This window comes from Capra hircus, chromosome 25 (genome assembly GCF_001704415.2).
Source record: "Capra hircus breed San Clemente chromosome 25, ASM170441v1, whole genome shotgun sequence".
Classification (NCBI taxonomy): domain Eukaryota; kingdom Metazoa; phylum Chordata; class Mammalia; order Artiodactyla; family Bovidae; genus Capra; species Capra hircus.
This window is the reverse complement of record NC_030832.1, coordinates 9,071,870-9,085,862: the sequence shown is the minus strand read 5'-3', so window position 1 is coordinate 9,085,862 and position 13,993 is coordinate 9,071,870. Positions and strand designations below refer to the sequence as shown.

The following is a 13,993-nucleotide window of genomic DNA, read 5'->3' as shown; positions in this document are numbered from 1 at the left end:
TTGGTATGGTTTGTTTAAAACTGGTATTATTTCTTCCTTAAATGTTTTATAAAATTCACCATTGAACCTCACCTACTTACTTACCAGGGTCAAGTTGCACATTTCTTGTGTACACCTATTCTCACGCTCACCTTGGGCTGAGAGTGCTGCCTGAAACAGTTTCATAAATTGTACATTCTGCTTTCATTACAGAGCATGGAAAGGTGAATTGTTCGTATCACAGATATAAGCCATTGATAAACTTTGCATCAGTTCAGTTCAGTCGCTCAGTCATGTCCGACTCTTTGCGACCCCATGAATCGCAGCACGCCAGGCCTCCCTGTCCATCACCGACTCCCGGAGTTCACTCAGACTCGCGTTCATCGAGTCCGTGATGCCATCCAGCCATCTCATCCTCTGTCGTCCCCTTCTCCTCCTGCCCCCAATCCCTCCCAGCATCAGAGTCTTTTCCAATGAGTCAGCTCTTCACATGAGGCGGCCAAAGTACTGGAGTTTCAGCCTTAGCATCATTCCTTCCAAAGAAATCCCAGGGCTGATCTCCTTCAGAATGGACTGGTTGGATGTCCTTGCAGTCCAAGGGACTCTCAAGAGTCTTCTCCAACACCACAGTTCAAAAGCATCAATTCTCTGGCGCTCAGCCCTCTTCACAATCCAACTCTCACATCCATACATGACCACAGGAAAAACCATAGCCTTATTTTAATGGTGTCTTCACGTTTTCACTTATATCAACAGCATTTTATTTTTCTTTTTTGTCACTTTATGAGTTTCAGCACAGGCATCAGTAAGTGGCAGCAATAAAGACTCATTGAAATGTGACTCTTTTCTTTGCCAACTAAGTAAATGCCTTCTTCACAGCAGCCTCCTGACTCAAACTAGAATGCAGACCTCAATATCACGAACATTAGGATTTCTTCTGAAGAGTCAGAACTGCATGTAAATGGCATAGATCTGAAATGCTTCTCTTCAATTTTACAGCATCCTTGAGAACGCACAGTCATTTGGGGAAGAAGAGTGATATTCTCCATTCAATGGCCATTATTTAACTCACTTATTTTTGGTTATATAGTTTCCTCTTTTTTAAAGGCTGCGGTATAATTTACCATATAAAAGCAAAATCATAGGATATTTTAAGGAGTGAATGTTAAGTAAATAAATAATATTATAAAGCTCAAAAATTGTTGAGAGACACCGGTGAAAATAATTCATTAAAATGTCTCCACCCCTCTACCCTTGAACATCAATCCAGGCCAAGATCACTAATCAAGCTTCTCTGTTAAACTAATTACTTCTTCCCTGCCAGTCTCAAATCTTTTATTAGACTAGACTGGAGATCAGGTGTGTTCTCAGCTGCTTTGTGATCAATTAGATGAATAAGTTAGTCTATTCACTCTAATTTGACATTATTGTGATACTATATACTTCCAACATGCAGGGAACTGATTTTAGTCACTTTTTTCCTTGTATTATTTTCCTAATCTTACTCTTCTGTGTAATTTTTTAAAAATCACTGTTTCACAGGGCCTTGATTCTTCTATGTATAGAAGTGGAAACTACTAGAATGATCCAGTTTATCACTCTGGTTGCCATATCAATAGAAAGCATCACAGTGAAAAACCTGATCATCTAACCAACTCAAGAGTTTTATTTAGTACAGTTAAAACAACAATTAAACTTCTGGAGAACCAATTTCTTTATAATGGACACAAACAGTTTTCATATAAATAGGAAGCTTTAAGCTATTTTACATTGAGAAAAAGAGTACATGTGTTTACAAACACATTTAGATAAGCAAGTTCATGCATTTTTATAGATATGCGTACCTTTCAGAAACAGCTTCATTATGTTCCTGTGACCAATGACTCTTTTCACTTGCTTTTTCTGAACAATTAGAAGTTTCAGATTTCACAGTTTTCCTTTCCTGTGGACTATTAACTGACTCTGGATTCTTATACAAATTCATCATCTCTGAATTTGCAACCTGTTAATTGGGTGAGGAAAAAGCAGTTGAGGGGAGTGTTACCAACTGTGGTCTTCTACACAAAATTGATAGGTTTAAATTTCACTTGGAAATTGTTCTCAAACTATTTCTGCATACATATGGTAAAACAAATTATATGTATATCAATGGCTGATGACCATGATTGCAGTTACTCTGCCAAAATGAATTTTTAAAAAAATACATCAAAAGAAATAAAAATGACAACATGAAGCAACTTCTTAGCTTTAAAAGAAGGGAAAACAAATACCTAAGTACTCAGACACAGAAGAATGAAGAAGATATTTTATTCCTATTATACTGAATTTTAGGAATTAATAAACATTCAGCTTTAAAAAAGAAAATTTTATTTTTTATACTTATAGTAATAAAGTGAAGACCAGAAATGAATCAATTTTCCAACTTGTTCTTCTCTAATTGATGAGTTTTGGATAGTCTAGTAATTTCCCAAATCAAATACTGGTTCCTTTTTGCTAAACAGTTTCTCGTTCAATTTATCTCCTCTCTCCCATTTTACTGTAAGAAGCAAGAAACCAAGCCAAACTTTCAACACTTTGCTCAAAATCTCAACAGCCTAATAAAAATACAAGCTTATCACTTATCAATTCTGCTTTCCATGTTATATCACTGTAGTTCACATTTCAGCTAAGCTTTCTCCCAGTGTAACAAGAACTCCCTCCTCCCCAATTTCCAATAATATGTTCCTTATTTGAGTTCACAGACAGTGCTTTTAAATGTCCATATTTCTACCAACAGTCTGTTTATGGAGATTTAGGTATTTTCTTAAAATATTTAAAGTTTCTCTAAGATGTTCCTCATTTCCTCCTGAGCCCTTATTTGCAGACTTGAACATATATATTTCTACTAAGTCTGTTCAACGCAATCTAAGCTTTTGAAAAATCATGTTCCTCAATATTCCTCCAGCCTCTACCATTCCAAATCCACTTCCACATTTTTAGGTGTTTGTTACAACAGCACACCATACTTCCTGGTACCACATCCTGTATTAGTTTTTGGAGGCTGTGATAACAAATTACCACAAACTCGGGTTTAAAACAACAGAAATTTATTCTATCACACTTCTGAAGGCCAGAAGTTTGAAACTGGTTTTATTAAGATCAAGTTTTAGCAGGGCTGGATACCCTTCTGGAGGCTTCAGGAGAGAACCCATTTCCTTTTTTCCAGCTTCTAGGAGCTGTCAGCCTTCCTTAGCTTGTAACCCTGGCCTCCATCTTCAGTGCAATCATCCAACCTCTGCTTTCATTGTCCCATCTCTATTTTCTGTCTTTAACCTTCACTCCTTTTATAAGGACCCCAGTGATCATATTGAGCCCACTAGAATAATCTTCTCATTTATAAGCTTCTTTTAATAACATACAGGTTTTGGGGATTAGGTCAGGACATCTTTTGGGAGCTATGATTCACCACTATGAACCATCTTGATACAATTAGCACAGATGTGAAACTTATAGAATATTACACCCAATATTCTTTTCAAGTTTACATGGAACATTCACCAGGGAAAAGCATACCTTGGGCATAAACGAAGTGTCAATAACTCAAGATCAAAATTTTACACAGTATGTTCTTTGACCAAAACAGATATCAATAAAATTAAGATAGCTAGAAATGTCTGGAAATTAAACACATACTTCTAAATAATCCACAGATCAAAGAACAATACCACAAGAGAAATAAATTATTTTGAACTAATGGAAAACAAAAATATAGTATAATACAAATTATTATTATACTCTCTACACTGAGAATTACATAATATAAGTGCTAAGAGGATGCTTAGAAAAAGCAGTGCTTAGAAGAAAACTTGTGTCTTTAAATATTTTCTAGTAGAAAAGAAGGTTAAAAATTAAAGCTCTTTCTCTCTTAGTAAGCTGGAAAAAGAACATATTACATCTAAAATAAGATTGATCAAAGAAAAAAGAAAACATGGATTATACAAGTAACAGAAATGAAAGAGTATATCACTACAGATTTACAAATATTAAAAAGACAAGGGAATTTTATCAATAACTTTATGCCAACAAAACCAACAACAGATAAAATAGACAAATTCCTTGCTAAGATAACTTACAAAACTAATACACAAGATGAAACAAAAATCTTAATTGCTTTATACTATTAAAGAATTATATTTTCAGGAAAAAGTCTTCTTATAAGAAAACTTCTGGCCCAAATGGTTTTCAGAGGTGGATTTTATCAAATATTTAAAGAAGTAATAAAAATCTTACACAAACTTTCAGAAAACAGGGAAGAAAATGCTTTGCAATTGAGTTATTGAGGCTAGTGCTTATATGAAACTGAAGGGAATAAAGATAGAAGAAAAAAATTCAGTGAATGTATACTTAAGATTATTTTAAATTTTATATAAAAACTATAATCAGATCCTAAGCTCTATTTAATGACACTCATGTTAAGATATTTTGAAGTGGACACTGCAAAGTATATTTTGATACAAAATATATTAGTACTTATGAATGGACCAAATATAAAGATGGCTTGCGGGATGAGTAGAATGACAGATACATGACAAATATAAATATATTAAAAAAAAATAAAGGTAGAAGATAGACAATGACTATACAAGCATTCACTGTGAAATTCTTTTAGCTTTACTGTGTACGTTTGAAATTTTTCATCCTGATAAAATGACAGAGAGGGAGGCAGTCTAGGCGATCACAAATCACCTCTCTACTCATTTTATAAAAGAAATACAAGTGGCATTACTTTTGGCTATCTGAGGGTATCTTCTCCAGAGTCATAGGAATATTCTTAAGTATAAATTTATTATCTTTTAAACCTATGTCTTCTTCTAGAAGTATATTCTGTTCTTACAATCCAACTACTTATAATGTGGGTCAAGTAAGTTATTAAAACTCCTATACATTTATACCAACCTTACAAACTGTATTGTTGGATACCACGTTTGGTTCCACAAAATGCCTTTGAGATAACACCGCTTTAACACGTCTTTGAAGTCTTGCTATTTTTGCCTAGAAAAACAAAACAAAACAAAACAAAACCGGAGTACCAAAATATACATCATATAGAGATGGCGAGAAAACTACTTGCCCATGTAGTTTTGTGAGACTTAGGCATCCACCAAATATATGAGAAATTCTTATGTAAGACAAACATTTAAATCAGGTTTGATGCTAGTATAATATGTCCAAGAATGGAAGATTAAAAAAGAAAATGAAACTTCTAATTAGCTCACCATAAAATTAATGGTGATAGAAATACCGATCCACAAGTAACCTTAGAAGAACAAAATAAAACAAACAAAAAAAACCCCCTAAAGAAAGCCTGAAACAGGTTATACAAACTCTAATACAAAATGTATTTTTGAACTGACACCAAATGGCTGATGGCTCTACAAGTATTTCTCAAGGACCAAAACAGCTGAGGTATAATAAATTCTATGTATAGTATTAATATATCAGGTTGTGGCCAGGGATCAGATTTCAGTCTACCTTTATTTTCCTTTCCTAACATGTATATCATTAAATTCTACTTTTTAAAAAGGACTCAAATGAAACCAAATGAAATTAGAAACTTACGAAGAGTTCATCTGCTATTGCTTCATGTTTGTTCTTGCACTGTGTCTTCCCAATGCGTTCAGTCAATTCTCTCAGTTTGTTATCAAATAGTTTGTAATTTATACTATAGATCTCCTGTCGAACCAAATGTCTGACCTAGAATTAAAAAATACAAAACACTCCATGTTTCAAATTTAAAAGCAATTTATTTTCTACTTCTTGAAAACAGCTTTGCTTTTTTCTAGGTTTATTGTAACTAGTAAATGTACTTTATTTATATATTTGTATTACTATATCAGTAAGTTTTATAAAAGTTAAAAATCAAATTTAGCAGAACACATCTAACATTTAAACAAATGGATGTTAGAAATTAAGTTTATGCTCCTAATACTAATTTTAGTTTCCTACAGTTTCAGTTGAGTTCCTAATTAAAGCCTATTTAGTCCCATTTATATATATTTTTAATGACCATAACTAAAACCTAGTACTTGAAGAGACTGTACTTATCTCAAATGGCTGGTTGATCTGTAGTAGGTATAAAGCAATGAAAATTTGAGCCTTGACCCTGTCATTAACAAGCTATATGACCTTTGGGAAGTCACAAAACCTCTGAGCTTCATTTCCCCTGTCCACAAATGGACAGATGTCATACAGTGTTGAAAAAGGGATGCTCGTAGGATTTTTGTAAGAACATAAAAAGATAATATGCATAAGAGCTCTATAAAATGGAAAATACTAAATTTAAAGAAAGGACATAAATAAGCAAAATAATCTCCATACATAGTTTTATGTTGGGGGTGGGGATGGGGAGTAGGGAGGACTTCTTATTGTTAAAATTGTAAGATATTAGTGACAATCATGTGATTAATGCTATCTGGCATAATGCATGCTATTCTATCAGATTATAGTAGTTAGCACATGAAACACTAATGAATTTCATTATCTGGCTGGTTTTCAGAAAATAGATTGGCCTGTTTTCAGGGAACATAATTAATCTCAATGCCCAAGGAAATGAACAGTTCTGCTGAGCCATATGTTCAGAAATATTCACTACAGGTGTTTGTTCAATGTATATGCTCCTTTAAGCAACTCTCACCAACAGAGTAGTCTCTTTTAGTAAAAAACCTGTCATGATATAATTAAGATATTTATTAGTAATGTTTATATCTTCCCCTAATATCTTATAACTTGGGGTTCAAAATTAGAACAGTTTCTATGTTAAACTCATTTATACTTATGTCACTTGGATGACTAGTCATAATCAGTACTTTTAATTATTCCCAAGGTTTTAGCTTCTCATTCCCAATTGTTCTTGCTCCTCAAAATTTGTCTACTCTATTTCTTCTGTAGTGCTTCCATAACATTTCTTCAGTGGTTTTTCAACATTATCAGACATGATTATCACTTGTACTCTTACAATTTTTGAATATCTGGTTAAACTAACTGCTTAAAATAAACGTATTATGTAAGTAAATGCTCAGAAACTCATACTATTTTTACTGGCAGCAGTTACGTATCAACCCATGCAAGGTTTTTATGCATCACTGCATGCTTGCCAATTCACTAACTAAGGTCAATATGTGAAGCTCATACCCCAATGAAATTTTGGAAAAACATGTCCGTTCTGTTTAGGGAAATACTATCTTGCTAAGAAGCAAAAGGAACACCGTGTTCATCAAACTTCCCTGGTAAGGAAGAATCACATGCAATACTTGTTAAAAATCACAAATTCTTAGGCCCTAACCTGGATTCATCAAACAATTTCCTGGAAAGGCACCACTAATGATTCTCATCAGGTAAGTTTGAGAAAAAAGAAGCTTAAAACAATTATTAGTGTAAAACAATTGGCTCAGTGTAAAATAAACACAATTTAAATAAGTACTCTTGATGGTTCAGATGAAGGCAGACTCTTAAAACTTCATTACTTTGGACTAACTGCCCATTAAGGCATGATTCCTATGGTGTAGCAGAGAGATTTGTTCTCACTTAGTGGTGACATTCTTCATATAGAAGGAAGGCACAATAACCTCCACCAAATACCTCATAAATGTCTTCTACCGATGGTAATGTGACTAAAATTATGGAATCCAGATGAAGTTCTAGCTACAATTTGCATATGGCAGGCAAAGTGGCCTAAATATTAGAGAAAGACTGGCAATTATGTATCTGACTCAACCTTCTACAATGGTGCATAGGGTGAACAACTCAGACTTCAGAAGAAAACCCCGTCTACTTCAGTAATTTAACTGGAATACACTAGGACAAGATCCTTTTGAAACCTCAAAAGATGAGTCAACAGCTTTCACACTCTCTCAGTAGGAAAGAACAATGTCAGAATGGGAAGCCCTATTCCACTGGGATTCAAACGAGGAAAACAGATGTGGTTTAGAGAGTCAACTGTTTAGACAGGAATTAAAATATCAAGTGAGTGAGAGTTAGTTACTGGGAGACAGATAAAAGGAATTAGCTAAAAACCTTTGTGTCTGGACAATGCAAGAAACTTCTGGTGGTAGTGGCTCAGGGGGATAACAAATAAACTGCATTCTCCAAACCTCAATGGAAAAGGACCATATTCTGCGTCAATGCGGACCAACTATTTTGTGAGGCAGATAACAGCAGTGAATGAAACTGATTTTTCCATGCCAGAAGAATTAAAATGTTCAAAGAATAAATTTTGTCTTTATATGTCCACATCAGAACTTATTACTGAATTCAGCTACTAACTCACTGGGAATAACACATCTGCAATCCCCAACCTCTTAAGCTATATCCATGCAAAAGACGTGGGTTGGATCCCTGGGTCAGGAAGATCCCCAGAATAGGAAATGGCAACTCATTTCAGTATTCTTGCCTGGGAAATCCCATGGACAGAGGAGCCTGGTGGGCTACAACCCATGGAGTTACAAACGGTTGGGTACGATTGAGACTGAGCATGCATGCACATATGCACGTACACACACACACATGCATGCTTAACATAATTCTGCTACCTCATTCTTGCAAACAGCAGAATACTTACTTTTTTTTTTTTTAATGTCTTCTTTGCCTTGCAGAAGAAAGTAAGAGGTAGAAAGGGTGAAAGTGTTGCCTCACCTTTTAAGCTGATTCTGTTTGAGTCTTTCAAAAGGTTTCCATTTATTATGCAAATCTATATTCATATAATACGTAACTATGTAATTGTAATGGCCTGTGTTAGAAACAGTGGTATTTTTGTTTCTGAAACAGTAGGATAGTTTGGATTGAGAAATTGTGATCCATTATAGCTAATGACAGACATTAATCACATAATGACTTTTAGTTGTAGCATTTCAGTGGTAATAAAATAGCAAACATGATCATCAAAACAAGTCCTGATACAGGACCTACTAAATTTGAAGCTCATTATACTCAAACTCAGAGTAAATCAGACATGTATAGAAACTGTAATACAATGAGATGAAATAGGCCAAAAAGAAAAGAAAAAGTGCATTTAATGATGCCAGAAAAGCAAAATGTCAGATAATGCAACATTATCGGTACAAACTTAGAAATGACAGCAAGTGAACCCAAATGTAGCAGGACTTTACAATGAATGTCTGAGCTCCCTGACTCTATGAAGTATCAACTGTGGTAACAAACAGCTATAGCTGGAGATCAAAGAATCCCATGACCAGTATAAAAGAGACAGAATGAAACTCAAGGTCATGTAGTATCTGACTTGAAAGATTTGAGCAAAATACTGACTGAAAAGCCTATTCTCTATTAATACCACAGCTCTCTCCCTTCACATGATTCTGTAGGCTTCTCTGTAAAGGACCATTTTCAAGGATCTAGAGATGTGATGTGGAGAAGGCAATGGCACCCCACTCCAGTACTCTTGCCTGGAAAATCCCATTGATGGAGGAGCCTGGTAGGCTGCAGTCCATGAGGTCGCTGAGGGTCAGACATGACTGAGCGACTTCACTTTCACTTTTCACTTTCATGCATTGGAGAAGGAAATGGCAACCCACTCCTGTGTTCTTGCCTGGAGAATCCCAGGGACGGGGGAGCCTGGTAGGCTGCCATCTATGGGGTTGCACAGAGTCGGACATGATTGAAGTGACTTAGCAGCAGCAGCAGAGATGTGATGTAAACAATTATTTTTTCCTAATACCTCCACCTGCTAATTCAGTCTTCATGTACCAGTCCTTCATCATGAAAGTTATCTGTACTCACTGTGTAGATCAATTAACTTTTACTATCTTTTAAAAAATAAGCTTCTGAAGCAAATATTTAAGGCCAATATTTTACCTGTTCCAGCAAAGCTGTTTGCTTTTCCAGAGCTAAAGAAATATTTTCATTAATTTGTTCTGAAGTTTTCACACGCTTAACATTTTCTTTGTTTTCTGAAAACATCCTCTTCTTTTGATTATGGCCTTGGGAAGATGAAAAGATCAGAGATAAAAATTTTCCTTCTAATGAAAGAAACAGGAGGATTTTCTAATTTAGGGACCCCTAAGCAAATTTAAAAACTAAAATGTGACCATGGAGCATTTTTTAGAAAATGTAATTGTATAAAAAATTCCAACAAATTAAAAAAAAAAAGTCTTAGTACTCGTCTGGGATATACTTTCCTCCCATCTTACTTAATATACATTTAATGCTTATTTAATAATAATAATAACTGAATAAATTATAGCATTAGATCTTCTATTTATAGTTGAGTGGTCTTACATTATTTTTAGGTGACGCTACTATTACTTCTAAGCAATTTAAAATTCACCTTGTTAAATGATTATTCTGTAGCCTAGACAAGAAAACAAATATATTTTTCCTATGAAATCTTTTCTTGTATTTCATCAAGCTATAAAACACCCTACTTTTAATAAACTTCTGCTATTTTAATGATTTTATAATCCTAAAACTTCACTGGTTAATTATTTGTATTTCTTACACTACATACACACAAACCTGTATGCATATGTATGCTTATTATCTATCAACTTATACTTGACATGTAATATATAGGTCAATTCTAAGGAAAGAAATGGGTTCATCAACTATTTTAAAAACCCACTCTCTCAACTAGCCTTCTTATTAATAAAACTCCAAAAACAGAAAAGGTGTCAATGAAGCAAACAATCTCTATAAACCACCTTTTAATCCTGTTGTACTTTCTAAGGAAAGTGACTGATTCCTTCTTTGCCAGAACTTACTTCCCGTTGGAGACAGAGGATACTATTCCCCATCACTGCCAAGAATGGTTCAGAAACAAGATACTCTGAAATAATTAGTCATCATTTACTGTTTTCCTGTCTGTAAGGATTCTACTGTATCTATATCTGAGATAATGAAATTCCCCCAAGCAAAGTAACTATTTTAATTTCTCCAAGAGATACATAAGTATTCACTTACTGTTATTACTATCAGTGTCAAGTGAGGACAGCCACTTTGCGTCTATATTTTCACAACTTAAAATGCTGGAAAGACAGGTCCTATAGGATTCTTCACTTTTCAAAATGTCAGCACAGTTACTTGATATGACTGAATTCACCAATTTAGGTATTTTATCAGCAGGCACAAAAGGGTCATCTGAACTGAAAATTAAAATGTCACTTTGCTTTTTATCATATAATTCAGCACTGGAATTTGCTTCTAAATAGGAAACTATCTTGTCAATTCTCTTATCATCCAAGGTATTTGTTTTTGTAGACTTTGGAATTTGAACTATACCACTCAATACACTGGATAAATGGCAAATGGATTTCAGATTACAATCTTCTTTATGTTCAAAAAAGGATCTTGTTACACTTGCCTGACATTCAAAATGATTTTCATAAGTATTCTGTGAATCTTTTGCCTCGTGTATGAAGAGTTTCCCAGGAAATGCTACTGTTTTACTTGGCTTTTCATAAGGGTACACAACTTGTTCTTCTGTGTATTCCAATCTTGCTTCTGAATCAATAATTTCTAGTGGTTTTATTAAATTCTGAGAAAATTCTTTACTTTTTGGTTCACATACTGAATTTCTGATGGAGTTCAATGAGGAAGCATCATTTTCAGAATGTCTACATTTGCTACTTATGACATCAGTACTTGAATTCTGATTACCACTTGATATATTATTCTCAATTGCCGCTGTTTTTAGTGCTTCAACATTCCTTGACTTATTCAGGATCTCTACTTGCTTCCGGCAACTTACAGGCATTGTTTTCTTGGCTTTTAAAATCTTCCGTTTACTTCTATCTGGACTTGCCATCTTTCATATCCTGGAATGTAAAATACCATATTTGAATGCATTTCTCTAACAGACAAAAGCTAACACTTATTTACAATGTTAAAATAATGTTGAGACTATGTGCCATATTTAGATAATTATTTTTATTGAAAATTATATCCATTTTCATCTGTGTCACTGATAATTAAACATTGTTCTATAACTCTAACTATATAAAGTCAAAATTTATACTGCCAGTAAACCTTTATTTGATACCAAGTCTGATCATTTATAAGGCCACTTTTTGTTATGACAGCTCACTACTACAACCATTGAGTTCTAATTTAAATAATCCAAGCAGGCCATACTTAAAACATTTTTTCATAAAAACAGATAAACCATGTTTTGTATGGAATATTCTGTTTTCTGTATCACGTGGCACCTTTATTAAAGCTTTCCTAATATTCCAATTTCCAAATTAATGGTATTGCAAGAACTGATTCCCTATAGTTATCAGTATGAAATGAACACTAAGATACACAACATGATCCTATTTCAAATAAGAAAACCAAAGTTAGGTTTCAAAACATTCTTAATCCTGAATTATTTCTGTTAAATAAAAATCTACTACATAACAGAGAAAAACAGTATTTATCTGTATTTCTCGTTATTCACATTAAGTATTCACATTAAGTCCAATCTAAACCATAGATAGGTAAATGGTTTAGAAGAAAACTGCCAAATTACAAGGTAAATATAAACAAAACAAACAACTATATACTATATGGTAGACCAGTTACCTAACAAACTAGAGAGCACATTTAGTAAACTCAATATGACCTTTCAAGGTACAAATAACCCAGTGAGGTGGGGTAAGGTCCATGGGATGGCAGAGACTTGGACACAACTTAGCAACCCAGTCAAAGCTACCTGAATAATTTTTTGATTTATCCTTATCTATTTTCTTACTTGAAGCTTTCATTGACTATATATATTCTTTTCATTCAGTATATCATTTGATCAGGAACAATTCCAGGATTTTTGAGACCTGAAGGCTGAGTGAATCTTACTTAAAGGAAAAAAAAAAAGCATAAATTCAAATTTCAAAAACCTGTCATGCATACTTAAAAATCAGAAAATCCAGAAAATAGCACAGTTTCATTAATTAAGGGCCTGATACAAGATAGAATTCTACTTTCCCTATTTGACTATATATTTGACTGCCTCTTTATGAATAGTTTTTGTAATATTCACCATAGAAAAAAATGGAGAAACCAAGTCTTTTCTAGAGCAAGGTTGATTGATTTTTAATTCTTTTTTTGTGTGTGTGTGGGGGGGTTTGTTGTTGTTTTTTTCTTTTCCAAACTTTTTTACTGAGTATAGTACCACAGAAAAGTGCACATATCATGTGTACACAGTTAAAAGAATTTTCACAAACTGAATACACTCCTTTAACTAGAATCTAGATCAAAAAGAGAATGTGTCATAGGTTTATCAATTACAACAAATACACCACACTCTGGTAGGTGATGTTCATAATGGTGGAGGTTATACACGTATGGGGCAAGGGATCTAGGAGAAATCTGTTATTTTCTCTTAATTGTGCTGTGAGTCTAAAACTACTCTTTAAAAAGGTTATAGAAATAAAAGAATAAAAAAAATAATAATTCCAGTCCCCCAGAAGTCCCCTCATACTTCTCCTTCTAGTCACTGGCTCCCCGTCTCCCAGGGGTGATCAGTAGCCTGCAATCTAACAGCATAGATGAATTTAAGCCACTTTTTATATTTTATATAAATGAAATTACATAATAAGCACTTTTTAGTGTCTGGCTTCAGAGAAGGCAATGGCACCCCACTCCAGTACTCTTGCCTGGAAAATCTCATAGACGGAGGAGTCTGGTGGGTTGCAGTCCCTGGGGTCACGAAGAGTCGGACACAACTGAGCAACTTCACTTTGACTTTTCACTTTCATGCATTGGAGAAGGAAATGGCAACCCACTCCTTCTTGCCTGGAGAATCCCAGGGACGGGGGAGCCTGGTGGGCTGCCGTCTATGGGGTTGCATAGAGTTGGACACGACTGAAGTGATTTAGTAGTAGTAGTAGCAGTAGCAGCAGCAGCAGCAGCAGCAGCAGTGTCTGGCTTCTTTCACTTTTCCTTATGTTTGTGAGATTCATGCATGCTCTGTTTAATTGTAGATCATTCTTTCTCATTGCTGTACAGTAGTCTATCATTTGAATATGCCATAGTTTGTCCATCTGTT

At 34.4% G+C, this 13,993-nt stretch overlaps 1 protein-coding gene across 1 annotated transcript in view; it reads right to left on the bottom strand.

The window, feature by feature from the left end:
* The window catches only part of ATF7IP2 (activating transcription factor 7 interacting protein 2), a 68,960-nt gene that overhangs the window by 38,173 nt on the left and 16,794 nt on the right, over nucleotides 1-13,993 (bottom strand). The window contains exons 2-6 of the mRNA XM_013974985.2: nucleotides 10,930-11,783; nucleotides 9,826-9,950; nucleotides 5,578-5,712; nucleotides 4,915-5,010; nucleotides 1,824-1,981 (exon numbers count right to left, since the gene is read on the bottom strand). Of these exons, the coding sequence (XP_013830439.2) occupies nucleotides 1,824-1,981; nucleotides 4,915-5,010; nucleotides 5,578-5,712; nucleotides 9,826-9,950; nucleotides 10,930-11,773 (1,358 nt within the window). The 5' untranslated portion in view covers nucleotides 11,774-11,783. The remainder of the gene's footprint in view (nucleotides 1-1,823; nucleotides 1,982-4,914; nucleotides 5,011-5,577; nucleotides 5,713-9,825; nucleotides 9,951-10,929; nucleotides 11,784-13,993) is intronic.